We start from the raw sequence: 13,924 nt of genomic DNA on the forward strand, positions 1-13,924 counted from the left end.
CCCCAAAGGGCCCCCCCCCTCCCGCCCCACACACAGCGCGGACGCGCGGCTCCGCCCAACGCCTTTATTAACGCCCGCGGTTGGAGCCCGCGCTCGGCTCCGTGTCCGTGTCCGTGTCCGGCCCCATCACCGAGCTCCACTCCGAGACCTCGCTGCTCCCCGCCGTGACGGCGCTGCTGGGAGGTGCGGGGCAGCGCCTCAGCCCCGGACCCCTTCATCCCTGGGGTCCCCCCATCCCCGGATCCCTTCATCCCTGGGGTTCCCCCATTCCCGGATCCCTTCATCCCTGGGGTTCCCCCATCCCCGGATCCCTTCATCCCTGGGGTTCCCCCATCCCCGGATTCCTTCATCCCTGGGGTCCCCCCATCCCCGGATCCCTTCATCCCTGGGGTCTCCCCATCCCCGGGTCCCCTCATCCCTGGGGTCTCCCCATCCCCGGGTCCCCTCAGCCCCGGGGGAACCTCCTCATATCCACAGCTCCCGAGGGAATCACCCAGCCGCAGGGATCACCTCACCCCCCCCCCCCCCGGGGCAGCACCGTGCCCCATCCCCTCCTGGCATCTCACCTATGGGTGCTCGGGGGCCGTGGTCCGCACAAGCCCAGCGCCCACCACCGGATCACGAGGCAGATGGCCCCGGCCAGGAGGAGCAGGAGGAGGCAGGAGCCCAGCACCGGCCATGCCGTTGTCACATCCTCCATCACCCGCGCCAGGGACAGACCTGGTGGGGCAGCAGAATGGGACCAGCGCCCTCCTCCTCCACCCCGGCCCGGCGCCCATCACCTCCCCTCGGTACTGACCCCCATCGGGCGGCGGGAGGCCGCTGTGGGTGCTGCCCCCCAAGCGGGATCCCCGCTGCAGGCAATCCGGGGGCTTCCAGCCGGGGTGGCAGTGGCACTGCCCCTTGTTATTGCACACCTGGAAAGCCAGGGGATGGGTGCTGAGCGATGAATCCATGCAAGGGACCCTCCTGCCCCGGCCACCATCAGCCTCTGCCCCATGGCTGGGACAAGGCCATGGGCGCTTAGCAGCATTCCGAGGTCATTTCGGAAGGGAATCGTGCAAGGAACACACTCGGAAGTGCAGGATCGTGTGACTCTGAGACACCGTGCAAGCATCACACATCATCCTCCTGCAAAACCCACCCCAACCACCCAACACCTGCATCTCCCCCCGCTCCGCTGCCCTCAATTCTTTCTCCCTTCATTCCAGCTTCCTTCTTTTCCCCCCTTCCATCCACCAAACCAACCACCGCATTCTCTTACTCCGTGGCCATGGCACTTCACTTTGCTATCGCAGTCGTAGCCCAGGACCGAATGTGGCTGGCAAGTGTTGTTTATGCACACCTAGAAACACCACAACAGCTCCTGGCTTTGCCATCACAGCACCCAGCCCGTGTCCCATCGCTTTAGGGGGTTACAAAACCCTTTCTCACCTTCCCAGAGCCACACTTTGTTCCTGGCGGAACCAGGGTGGGATCCAGCCTCGCTCCTGCATGCAGGTAATTCAGAGACACACACAATTGCCCGCGCACGTGGACGTAGGCGACGGCAGCCACGTCCGTCGGGAAGGGTTTCCCGTGCGGGTACGTGCAGATGAGCTTCCCACACCTCAGATCCCTACAAAATCCATGTGCAGGGGCTGTGAACCTCACGCACGCGTGCAGCGCTGCCCTAGAAACGTTACGGAGCGCGATGCAAAGCGGCATGAGAAAGGATGAGCGGGACTGGGAAGTCAACCTGGGAGCCAAAGAGAGACACGGTCCTGCTAACAAGGACACGCACCCACTTATGGCATCGCAGATCTTCCTATCAGCTGGAGCCTGGATGCTTTCCTGCCTTGGAAAGCCCTGATTAAAGGTGCCCTTCCCCAGGCCTACCTCCAAGAGCAGGACTTAAAGCCTTGGCTGGGCTGCAAGCCGCAGTGGCCAAACCTGTCCTGCTGGCTGTTGAGTTCCTCGTAACAAGCCACGGGAGCATTCCTTGAACCTACAAGTTTAGCAGTAAGATTCACTCACATTTAAATGAACCCAAAGGGAGCTCTTAGGGTACCCAACCACCCCTTTGCTATTCGTGCTGCTCCCAGCAGAGCAGGGATGCTCTTGGCTAACTGGAGCAAACACAGTACCAGTCCCTGAGGTGCCAGCCCCAGGTATTAGCAAACAGGAGGGCAGTTACTGATTAAGCTTGCTCACGGATAACAACGTGCATTTGATGCTATTGCTTTCATTGTCACCTCTGAAGAACCCGGAGAACCACCCGCTAACGAAGCCCCTATCAACCAGAGACAGAGCTGAGCTTGCAACGCTCTCCTAAAGCTGCATCCTTCCTCCCCTCCAGTGCATTGAAGGGCAAAGGCACAAACCGAGCCCCCCCCCACATACACACACCCCACGGCAGCCCCGATGCAACCAGAGCATCCGTTACCTTTCCCATAGATGTGCTGGCACTGCAGGTCCGGGGACTGGCAGCGGCCCTTGTAGCAGTAACCGGTGCCCTGCTCGCAGCCGTGCCCGTCCTGCACGTACAGGTCGGGGGGGCAGGAGGCCGAGGCCCCGGTGCAGAACTCGGCCAGGTCACACTGCTCATCGGCGGCGGGGCGGCACTGCCAGTGCTTGCGCTTGAACTGAGGACGAGGAGGAGGCAGGAAGGAGCCTTCGTCCGCACACAGGCACCAGGGGGGTCCCCCCATCACAGCCCACACAGTGCTCTCAGGATGCCCTCTGAGGCACTCAGGTCGCACACTGCCCTAAGGGCATCCCCAGTGATGTTCCTGCTGGAACCTCTGTGCACAGCACAAGCTTTGTCTCCATCCTTCATGGTGGGGACACGATTCCTCCAATAAATAAAGCTCTGCTTTACCTGACAGCCGTTACAACACGATCCAGAGGAACACTTCACTCCCGGCTTGAACTGACACCCTGCAGTACAGCATTTGTCCTTCAAGCAGTCCTGTGGGGGCACCACGAACCCCACATTGTTCTTATTGGTGAGAGACCATCTCAAACCCCACATAATGCACCTTGGGCTGGCTCCAGCTCCGGGGATCAGACACGGAACCAATGCCCACATCCAGCCCTGGTCCCCCACCTGGGCCGCCCCGCAGTCGCACTGCTCGCTGGGCTCCACGATGCCATTGCCGCAGGTGGCAGCTCTCTGGGAGGCTGGACCGGTCAGGAGGGGTCTGCTGAACAGGCACGTGCCTCCCCCGTGCCTCAGGAAGGCCTCGAAGTCCCTGATGCTGCAGGTGCTGAAGGCTTTTACCCCACTGAAGTGTCTAAACCAGAGCAATCATTCATCCCTATGACAACGCATCTATTGCCAGCCTCCAAACCTCCATCCTGGTACCCAACCACCAACTCACAGCGCCTTGGGGCTCATGATGCAGACGTGCCCGGGGCAGTGGCACTGCGGGGACTCATCATAACCGATGCCCAGGCTGCGCCCCAGCAGCTGAGCCAGGAGGACAGAGAAGGACTCCAGCGTTGTGGCCTCCTGGTACTAAAGGAGGAGAGAGCGGGGCTGCAGCATCTTCCCTGCGCATCCTTCCCGTCGGATCCCAGCTCCGGCTGTGGGTGCTGCCACCCATCCCCATGGCTCAGGGGGGGACAGGCAGTACCGTACCACGGCCACGATGCCAGCAGCATCTCTCTGACACGCCTTCCCCGGAGCTGTGGTGCCCATGAACGCTGCTTGGTCCCTGTACCTGAAACACAGGGAGACCCCAGCACTGGGGGTAATTTGGGGGTCCTGGGTTTGTATGGCTTGAGTCCCTGGGATGCTCTGGTGTCCCCAGAGACCAGGGCTGCACCGTGCCCTGGCCAGGAGCCATGGGCACAATGACATCCACCACATTAGCACTGAAAGCCCGGCTGGACTTGAGAGAAATACTGCCAGGATATAAAGGAATTAGGAAATATGTGAGAAACGCATCTTAAACCCCCATTTTTCATAGGAATATCTGCAGTTAACCCATGGTGGTTTAACCGATCCCCACCAAGTAACCTTTAACGAGTACCAAAACCTCTCTCTTACACCAAGAGGTAAGCGGTGTCGTACGGCTGCAGGGCGAGGTGGGTCTTTGCCCACTGCATAAAGCGCTGCAGAAGGTCCTCTGCTTCCCCTGCTGTCGAGACTTTATTGTCCTGTGTCCACAGCTCCAGGGAGGCCAGCACGATGGTGACATTGAGAGCATGAAACACCTGCAAGCACAGCACCCGCCTGCTCGGGTCCCTCTCCTTGAGAGCTCAACACCCATTCAATCACCCATTGCTATTGTCAGCCACTGGGTGCCATCTCCTCAAACCAAAGCACTCAGGTGGCCCTTACCAACACCAGCCCCTCCATCACCTTACTAAGGGCTTCCAAACTTACACTGTTGACCAGATTGAAGACCTGGATTACCATCTGCGTCGCTGCCTTCATGTCCGAACCCATGTGGTCATACTGAAAGATAACCCAAGGGCACATGAGAGCAGGCATCGTTCATCACTGGAACGATGATTGCCAACATCCCATCGTGTAAATGTAAAACACGGATTTCACTCTTCCTTCCCTAGAAATCCACAGTATGCAACCGTTTTCAAAGGGAAAAGAAACATGCAAAAGGTGGGGAATGGCATCATTTTGTGCTCAAAATCAGGCAAACACAAGGGCAAAACGAGTAGCCCAGGCTTACCAAAGCCTTGTCCAAAACGACGTACGCCTGCAGGTATTTGGGAGATTGGGCTGCAGCTGATAGTGGCTGGAAAGGAAAAGAGCCTCCAATGCTGCTTATTCCTACACCCTATAGTCACCATGTGCCCAAGGTTTGCCCCACTACTCAAGTGCCAGTTCAAAAGCAACTCTTTGATGCCTTCAAACGAGCCCAAGGGCAGAAGCTGTTCTAACGTTGCCATTTCTGACTGTTTTCAAAGCCGTTTTACCTTGGTGATGCTTCTCATCAGGCAACAACCCCGGTGACACCCGGTCACTGGTGCTTCTAAACATCCCCCCTCATCCCTGTCCACCCAGGCAGCACCCAACAAAGCTCCCCACGGGATAAAACCCCCTTTGTGCGACGGGGACAGCAGCAGCACGGCGACAACCGGCGCTCGGAGCTCACTTCCTCACGTCCCTGTGCTCGCCTCGACGCCTCCATCGCCGTCAGCCCATCGGGCCCTGCCTCGGGGCGGCTGCTGGCGACGAGGGAACCCGCGGCCTGCCCGTCCCTCACGCGGTACACAAGGTGCTCGAACGCAGGGGAATAGCCCAGGGGCTCGATGCCGTAGCTGACGTTGTCGAACTGCAGCAAGCCCCTGCCAGGGGACAGCGCCGGATGCTGACACCCGGGTGCTGCAGCATCCCTGGGTACCGGTGCGGTGCCTCCTTACCTGAGCCCTGAGCACGTGCTGAGGGTCACTGCTGAGCTGGGGAAGCCGTCGATGTAGCCCCGGTAGTAGCAGCTTCCCTAGGGCAGGATAAAGCACAAGGAGCCCCTTCTGCAAGGCAGCCCCATCAAGGGTTGTATGGACAATCTCTCAAGGAATTAAGGATCAGTCCTAGTGTGGGGATGTGGCACCCGCACAATAAGACCCGATGCTGGCTCTTCTCATGGTCCCCTCCCCACCAGGAAGGGTAGCCATGGTCAGCATCACCACCTTTAAACCAAACAATCTCAGTGCCTCCAAACCCCTTCCCAACCATGACTCTGACCACGCAAGGAGAACCTGGTTTATCCTCATGCTGTGCTTAGGAAGGAAAAACATGGTGAGGGGCAGCACCCTGGGCACAAGGCAGCACCGAGCAGGTCGCTGTTACCTTGACAGGGGGGGAGGCGGAGCGCAGAGATCCCTTCTCATTGTACGTGTAAATCCTGAAATCATCCGATAAAAAGAATCTAGAGCAGAAAAGCAATGAAACCCTCGGAAAACGCTCTGCGATGCTCTAATCCAGAGCTCAGAGAGGTCACTGAGGGTCCCGTAGCTGTAGGTGATGCCCTGGCAGAGCCGGACCCCGTTACCAGCAGCAGTGGCTGGATGGGGCAGCACCAGGACCAACTCACTGCGGCTGCAGGTGGATGGTGTACGGCCTCCCCTCTATCTTGAGGACATAGGACACTGCATCCTTGGTGTGCAGGAGAGCAGAGAAAGGAGGAATTGGCTGTGGAAAGGCACTGAGGGCAGCTGCAAACACAAGGGGTGAGCACAAGAGCTCCAAGGAGCTTGGAGCTATAGGGATGCTGGGGGGGACTCTTCGTTAGGGACTGTAGTGATAGGACAAGGGGTAACGGGTTCAAACTGAAACAGGGGAAGTTTAGATTGGATCTAAGAAGGAAGTTCTTTGTGAGGGTGCTGAGGCACTGGAATGGGTTGCCCACGGAGGTTGTGAATGCTCCATCCCTGGTGGTGTTCGAGGCCAGGTTGGACAGAGCCTTGGGTGAGATGGTTTAGTGTGAGGTGTCCCTGCCCATGGCAGCGGGGTTGGAACTGGATGATCTTAAGGTCCTTCCCAACCCAAACCATGCTATGATTCTACTCTATGATTGCTTCAGTACCGTCTCTCCAGCTCTTTCTGAAAGCAGCTTCTGGGGAACTGTGATGTGCAGCAGCATTTGTGACCCTAGGGAAAGAATTGGTTTCCCTAGCTACAACCCCAGATGGTCGTCACCATGTCAGGACTGCATATACCTGCACAGACGCCTTTAGAGCCCGTGGACAGATGCAGTTGCTACCTGCAGAGGTTCTTCCAACTCTAGTTTCTACCCTGCTATCATCCAGCCACCCTTCATCCTGCAGCACCTAGGCACTTGCATGGGTAAAACACAGCTCTGTGCGTGCCTAGCGCTGGACCAGAGCCCAGGAACATGAGCCCTGGGTGAGATGAAGCCCACCTTGCACCAGGAAACGGAATGGGGCGCAGAGATGCCAATCACCCCCTCCCACCCACAGCCACACAAGGCACGTCCCGTTGGGAAGGGACCACACCACCAGCTCCATCCCCGGGGTCACCATCCCCATGCAGCCCCCAGCAACACCCGACCAGCCCAAGGGAGCTGGGCATCGCCTGCGGCCCCAGCGGGCTCCAACGCTTGTCAAGGAGCAGGGATCAAACCCGTGTCCGCGGCTCCTCCCGAGCCGGGCACCGCGATGGGGGAGCGACCCCATCCGCTGGGGCCCCGAGGCGGGGGTGTCCCGGGGCTGCGGGGCTCTCACTCACGCAGCGCGGTCACCATCGCGGCTCCCATCGCGCCCCGGTTACCGGTAACGGCCCCAAAGGGCCCCCCCCCTCCCGCCCCACACACAGCGCGGACGCGCGGCTCCGCCCAACGCCTTTATTAACGCCCGCGGTTGGAGCCCGTGCTCGGCTCCGTGTCCGTGTCCGTGTCCGGCCCCATCACCGAGCTCCACTCCGAGACCTCGCTGCTCCCCGCCGTGACGGCGCTGCTGGGAGGTGCGGGGCAGCGCCTCAGCCCCGGATCCCTTCATCCCTGGGGTTCCCCCATCCCCGGATCCCTTCATCCCTGGGGTCTCCCCATCCCCGGATCCCTTCATCCCTGGGGTTCCCCCATCCCCGGATCCCTTCATCCCTGGGGTCTCCCCCATCCCCGGATCCCTTCATCCCTGGGGTCTCCCCATCCCCGGATCCCTTCATCCCTGGGGTCTCCCCATCCCCGGATCCCTTCATCCCTGGGGTCCCCCCATCCCCGGATCCCTTCATCCCTGGGGTCTCCCCATCCCCGGATCCCTTCATCCCTGGGGTCCCCCCATCCCCGGATCCCTTCATCCCTGGGGTCTCCCCATCCCCGGATCCCTTCATCCCTGGGGTCCCCCCATCCCCGGATCCCTTCATCCCTGGGGTCCCCCCATCCCCGGATCCCTTCATCCCTGCCCCCCCCCCCCCCCCCCCAATCCCCGTATCCCCTCTGCCCCGGATTCCTTCATCCCTGGGGTTCCCCCATCCCCGGATCCCTTCATCCCTGGGGTCTCCCCATCCCCGGGTCCCCTCAGCCCCGGGGGAACCTCCTCATATCCACAGCTCCCGAGGGAATCACCCAGCCGCAGGGATCACCTCACCCCCCCCCCCCCCCCCCCCGCCCCGGGGCAGCACCGTGCCCCATCCCCTCCTGGCATCTCACCTATGGGTGCTCGGGGGCCGTGGTCCGCACAAGCCCAGCGCCCACCACCGGATCACGAGGCAGATGGCCCCGGCCAGGAGGAGCAGGAGGAGGCAGGAGCCCAGCACCGGCCATGCCGTTGTCACATCCTCCATCACCCGCGCCAGGGACAGACCTGGTGGGGCAGCAGAATGGGACCAGCGCCCTCCTCCTCCACCCCGGCCCGGCGCCCATCACCTCCCCTCGGTACTGACCCCCATCGGGCGGCGGGAGGCCGCTGTGGGTGCTGCCCCCCAAGCGGGATCCCCTCTGCAGGCAATCCGGGGGCTTCCAGCCGGGGTGGCAGTGGCACTGCCCCTTGTTATTGCACACCTGGAAAGCCAGGGGATGGGTGCTGAGCGATGAATCCATGCAAGGGACCCTCCTGCCCCGGCCACCATCAGCCTCTGCCCCATGGCTGGGACAAGGCCATGGGCGCTTAGCAGCATTCCGAGGTCATTTCGGAAGGGAATCGTGCAAGGAACACACTCGGAAGTGCAGGATCGTGTGACTCTGAGACACCGTGCAAGCATCACACATCATCCTCCTGCAAAACCCACCCCAACCACCCAACACCTGCATCTCCCCCCGCTCCGCTGCCCTCAATTCTTTCTCCCTTCATTCCAGCTTCCTTCTTTTCCCCCCTTCCATCCACCAAACCAACCACCGCATTCTCTTACTCCGTGGCCGTGGCACTTCACTTTGCTATCGCAGTCGTAGCCCAGGACCGAATGTGGCTGGCAAGTGTTGTTTATGCACACCTAGAAACACCACAACAGCTCCTGGCTTTGCCATCACAGCACCCAGCCCGTGTCCCATCGCTTTAGGGGGTTACAAAACCCTTTCTCACCTTCCCAGAGCCACACTTTGTTCCTGGCGGAACCAGGGTGGGATCCAGCCTCGCTCCTGCATGCAGGTAATTCAGAGACACACACAATTGCCCGCGCACGTGGACGTAGGCGACGGCAGCCACGTCCGTCGGGAAGGGTTTCCCGTGCGGGTACGTGCAGATGAGCTTCCCACACCTCAGATCCCTACAAAATCCATGTGCAGGGGCTGTGAACCTCACGCACGCGTGCAGCGCTGCCCTAGAAACGTTACGGAGCGCGATGCAAAGCGGCATGAGAAAGGATGAGCGGGACTGGGAAGTCAACCTGGGAGCCAAGGAGAGACACGGTCCTGCTAACAAGGACACGCACCCACTTATGGCATGGCAGATCTTCCTATCAGCTGGAGCCTGGATGCTTTCCTGCCTTGGAAAGCCCTGATTAAAGGTGCCCTTCCCCAGGCCTACCTCCAAGAGCAGGACTTAAAGCCTTGGCTGGGCTGCAAGCCGCAGTGGCCAAACCTGTCCTGCTGGCTGTTGAGTTCCTCGTAACAAGCCACGGGAGCATTCCTTGAACCTACAAGTTTAGCAGTAAGATTCACTCACATTTAAATGAACCCAAAGGGAGCTCTTAGGGTACCCAACCACCCCTTTGCTATTCGTGCTGCTCCCAGCAGTGCAGGGATGCTCTTGGCTAACTGGAGCAAACACAGTACCAGTCCCTGAGGCGCCAGCCCCAGGTATTAGCAAACAGGAGGGCAGTTACTGATTAAGCTTGCTCACGGATAACAACGTGCATTTGATGCTATTGCTTTCATTGTTACCTCTGAAGAACCCGGAGAACCACCCGCTAACGAAGCCCCTATCAACCAGAGACAGAGCTGAGCTTGCAACGCTCTCCTAAAGCTGCATCCTTCCTCTCCTCCAGTGCATTGAAGAGCAAAGGCACAAACCGAGCCCCCACCCCACGGCAGCCCCGATGCAACCAGAGCATCCGTTACCTTTCCCATAGATGTGCTGGCACTGCAGGTCCGGGGACTGGCAGCGGCCCTTGTAGCAGTAACCGGTGCCCTGCTCGCAGCCGTGCCCGTCCTGCACGTACAGGTCGGGGGGGCAGGAGGCCGAGGCCCCGGTGCAGAACTCGGCCAGGTCACACTGCTCATCGGCGGCGGGGCGGCACTGCCAGTGCTTGCGCTTGAACTGAGGACGAGGAGGAGGCAGGAAGGAGCCTTCGTCCGCACACAGGCACCAGGGGGGTCCCCCCATCACAGCCCACACAGTGCTCTCAGGATGCCCTCTGAGGCACTCAGGTCGCACACTGCCCTAAGAGCATCCCCAGTGATGTTCCTGCTGGAACCTCTGTGCACAGCACAAGCTTTGTCTCCATCCTTCATGGTGGGGACACGATTCCTCCAATAAATAAAGCTCTGCTTTACCTGACAGCCGTTACAACACGATCCAGAGGAACACTTCACTCCCGGCTTGAACTGACACCCTGCAGTACAGCATTTGTCCTTCAAGCAGTCCTGTGGGGGCACCACGAACCCCACATTGTTCTTATTGGTGAGAGACCATCTCAAACCCCACATAATGCACCTTGGGCTGGCTCCAGCTCCGGGGATCAGACACGGAACCAATGCCCACATCCAGCCCTGGTCCCCCACCTGGGCCGCCCCGCAGTCGCACTGCTCGCTGGGCTCCACGATGCCATTGCCGCAGGTGGCAGCTCTCTGGGAGGCTGGACCGGTCAGGAGGGGTCTGCTGAACAGGCACGTGCCTCCCCCGTGCCTCAGGAAGGCCTCGAAGTCCCTGATGCTGCAGGTGCTGAAGGCTTTTACCCCACTGAAGTGTCTAAACCAGAGCAATCATTCATCCCTATGACAACGCATCTATTGCCAGCCTCCAAACCTCCATCCTGGTACCCAACCACCAACTCACAGCGCCTTGGGGCTCATGATGCAGACGTGCCCGGGGCAGTGGCACTGCGGGGACTCATCATAACCGATGCCCAGGCTGCGCCCCAGCAGCTGAGCCAGGAGGACAGAGAAGGACTCCAGCGTTGTGGCCTCATGGTACTAAAGGAGGAGAGAGCGGGGCTGCAGCATCTTCCCTGCGCATCCTTCCCGTCGGATCCCTGCTCCGGCTGTGGGTGCTGCCACCCATCCCCATGGCTCAGGGGGGGACAGGCAGCACCGTACCACGGCCACGATGCCAGCAGCATCTCTCTGACACGCCTTCCCCGGAGCTGTGGTGCCCATGAACGCTGCTTGGTCCCTGTACCTGAAACACAGGGAGACCCCAGCACTGGGGGTAATTTGGGGGTCCTGGGTTTGTATGGCTTGAGTCCCTGGGATGCTCTGGTGTCCCCAGAGACCAGGGCTGCACCGTGCCCTGGCCAGGAGCCATGGGCACAATGACATCCACCACATTAGCACTGAAAGCCCGGCTGGACTTGAGAGAAATACTGCCAGGATATAAAGGAATTAGGAAATATGTGAGAAACGCATCTTAAACCCCCATTTTTCATAGGAATATCTGCAGTTAACCCATGGTGGTTTAACCGATCCCCACCAAGTAACCTTTAACGAGTACCAAAACCTCTCTCTTACACCAAGAGGTAAGCGGTGTCATATGGCTGCAGGGCGAGGTGGGTCTTTGCCCACTGCATAAAGCGCTGCAGAAGGTCCTCTGCTTCCCCTGCTGTCGAGACTTTATTGTCCTGTGTCCACAGCTCCAGGGAGGCCAGCACGATGGTGACATTGAGAGCATGAAACACCTGCAAGCACAGCACCCGCCTGCTCGGGTCCCTCTCCTTGAGAGCTCAACACCCATTCAATCACCCATTGCTATTGTCAGCCACTGGGTGCCATCTCAAACCAAAGCACTCAGGTGGCCCTTACCAACACCAGCCCCTCCATCACCTTACTAAGGGCTTCCAAACTTACACTGTTGACCAAATTGAAGACCTGGATTACCATCTGCGTCGCTGCCTTCGTGTCCGAACCCATGTGGTCATACTGAAAGATAACCCAAGGGCACATGAGAGCAGGCATCGTTCATCACTGGAACGATGATTGCCAACATCCCATCGTGTAAATGTAAAACACGGATTTCACTCTTCCTTCCCTAGAAATCCACAGTATGCAACCGTTTTCAAAGGGAAAAGAAACATGTAAAAGGTGGGGAATGGCATCATTTTGTGCTCAAAATCAGGCAAACACAAGGGCAAAACGAGTAGCCCAGGCTTACCAAAGCCTTGTCCAAAACGACGTACGCCTGCAGGTATTTGGGAGATTGGGCTGCAGCTGATAGTGGCTGGAAAGGAAAAGAGCCTCCAATGCTGCTTATTCCTACACCCTATAGTCACCATGTGCCCAAGGTTTGCCCCACTACTCAAGTGCCAGTTCAAAAGCAACTCTTTGATGCCTTCAAACGAGCCCAAGGGCAGAAGCTGTTCTAACGTTGCCATTTCTGACTGTTTTCAAAGCCGTTTTACCTTGGTGATGCTTCTCATCAGGCAACAACCCCGGTGACACCCGGTCACTGGTGCTTCTAAACATCCCCCCTCATCCCTGTCCACCCAGGCAGCACCCAACAAAGCTCCCCATGGGATAAAACCCCCTTTGTGTGACGGGGACAGCAGCAGCACGGCGACAACCGGCGCTCGGAGCTCACTTCCTCACGTCCCTGTGCTCGCCTCGACGCCTCCATCGCCGTCAGCCCATCGGGCCCTGCCTCGGGGCGGCTGCTGGCGACGAGGGAACCCGCGGCCTGCCCGTCCCTCACGCGGTACACAAGGTGCTCGAACGCAGGGGAATAGCCCAGGGGCTCGATGCCGTAGCTGACGTTGTCGAACTGCAGCAAGCCCCTGCCAGGGGACAGCGCCGGATGCTGACACCCGGGTGCTGCAGCATCCCTGGGTACCGGTGCGGTGCCTCCTTACCTGAGCCCTGAGCACGTGCTGAGGGTCACTGCTGAGCTGGGGAAGCCGTCGATGTAGCCCCGGTAGTAGCAGCTTCCCTAGGGCAGGATAGAGGACAATCCCATCACCCATCACCTAACACGGAGTGGACACGGCTCCGAGATGCATCACTTATGGTCCGAAATCCCCAAAGCATCCCAAAGTTACCTTGAACCGGATCGAATCAGCGAGCGCAGCTCCCACCTCATTCGACACGAAGATCTTGAAATCCTCAGATAAAAAGTCACTACAAAAGGAAGGCATCAAAAGGGAAGCACCTACAGTAACATCCCTTACCTGGCTCCTTGAGCTCCTCGCCATCAGCGGCGTCAGGGCCAACTCACTGCGGGTGCAGGCGGATGGTGTACGGCCTCCCCTCGATGCTGAGGACGTAGGACACTGCATCCTTGGCGTGCAGGAGGGCAGAGAAAGGGAGAATTAGTGTGTGCCGAGGGCACCTGGGAGCACCCAGGGCAAGCACAAGCAGCTCATTGCCCCATTAAGGAGCAAGGATGGGTCTATCCCCCCTCGTTCCAGCTGCCAGCACATCTGCAGCACCCCAACCCCTGCAGCTGGAGACCCCTCACCAACGTGCCTCGGTCGCGTTGGGGGGCAGCCGCAGCGGCACCGTGACCGGGGACAGGACCTGGGAGCCTGGAGGGGAGGGGGAAGAGAGACCCTGGAGGTGCTGAACCCATCCCGGAGCCAGCATCAGCCGCGGAGGGGCGGCCCCGGACTCACGCAGCGGCCCCAGGAGCAGCAGCAGCAGCGCCCGGTGCGGCTCCATCGCCGCCGGTAACGGCTGCCCCGCGGCCGTTCGTCCCCGCCCAGCCCGGAAAGCAGAGGCGGAGGCGAGGGAGCGCCTTGTACAAAACCCGGCGTCTTTATTGCTCTTTGTTGCTTACAACGCGGGTCGGGAGCAGCCCTTGGGTACCGGGATGCGCAGGGGACAGGCACACGCGTTACACAACAGGAGTCAGCAGCAGCATCCCATCCCACCGGAGC

General features: G+C 59.7%; 1 protein-coding gene across 1 annotated transcript; it reads right to left on the reverse strand.

The window, feature by feature from the left end:
- Positions 1-50: 50 nt before the first annotated feature.
- LOC133279101 (disintegrin and metalloproteinase domain-containing protein 18-like) lies at positions 51-13,846 on the reverse strand. Its single transcript, XM_061472515.1, has 20 exons — positions 13,661-13,846; positions 13,513-13,573; positions 13,264-13,329; positions 13,088-13,166; positions 5,371-5,447; positions 5,103-5,295; positions 4,677-4,742; positions 4,373-4,444; positions 4,034-4,200; positions 3,623-3,704; positions 3,363-3,499; positions 3,089-3,275; positions 2,861-2,950; positions 2,426-2,624; positions 1,879-1,987; positions 1,435-1,618; positions 1,265-1,345; positions 800-917; positions 567-720; positions 51-176 (listed from the first exon to the last, which is right to left on the reverse strand). The coding sequence occupies exons 1-20, from the start codon at positions 13,704-13,706 to the stop codon at positions 68-70; spliced, it is 2,277 nt and encodes a 758-aa protein (XP_061328499.1). The 5' UTR covers positions 13,707-13,846; the 3' UTR covers positions 51-67.
- Between the last annotated feature and the right edge of the window lie 78 nt (positions 13,847-13,924).

The sequence above is a fragment of the Pezoporus flaviventris genome, unplaced genomic scaffold, assembly GCF_033815535.1.
Source record: "Pezoporus flaviventris isolate CSIRO_AGI_PZ_B2104156 unplaced genomic scaffold, CSIRO_AGI_Pfla_v1 ptg000071l, whole genome shotgun sequence".
NCBI lineage: Eukaryota > Metazoa > Chordata > Aves > Psittaciformes > Psittacidae > Pezoporus > Pezoporus flaviventris.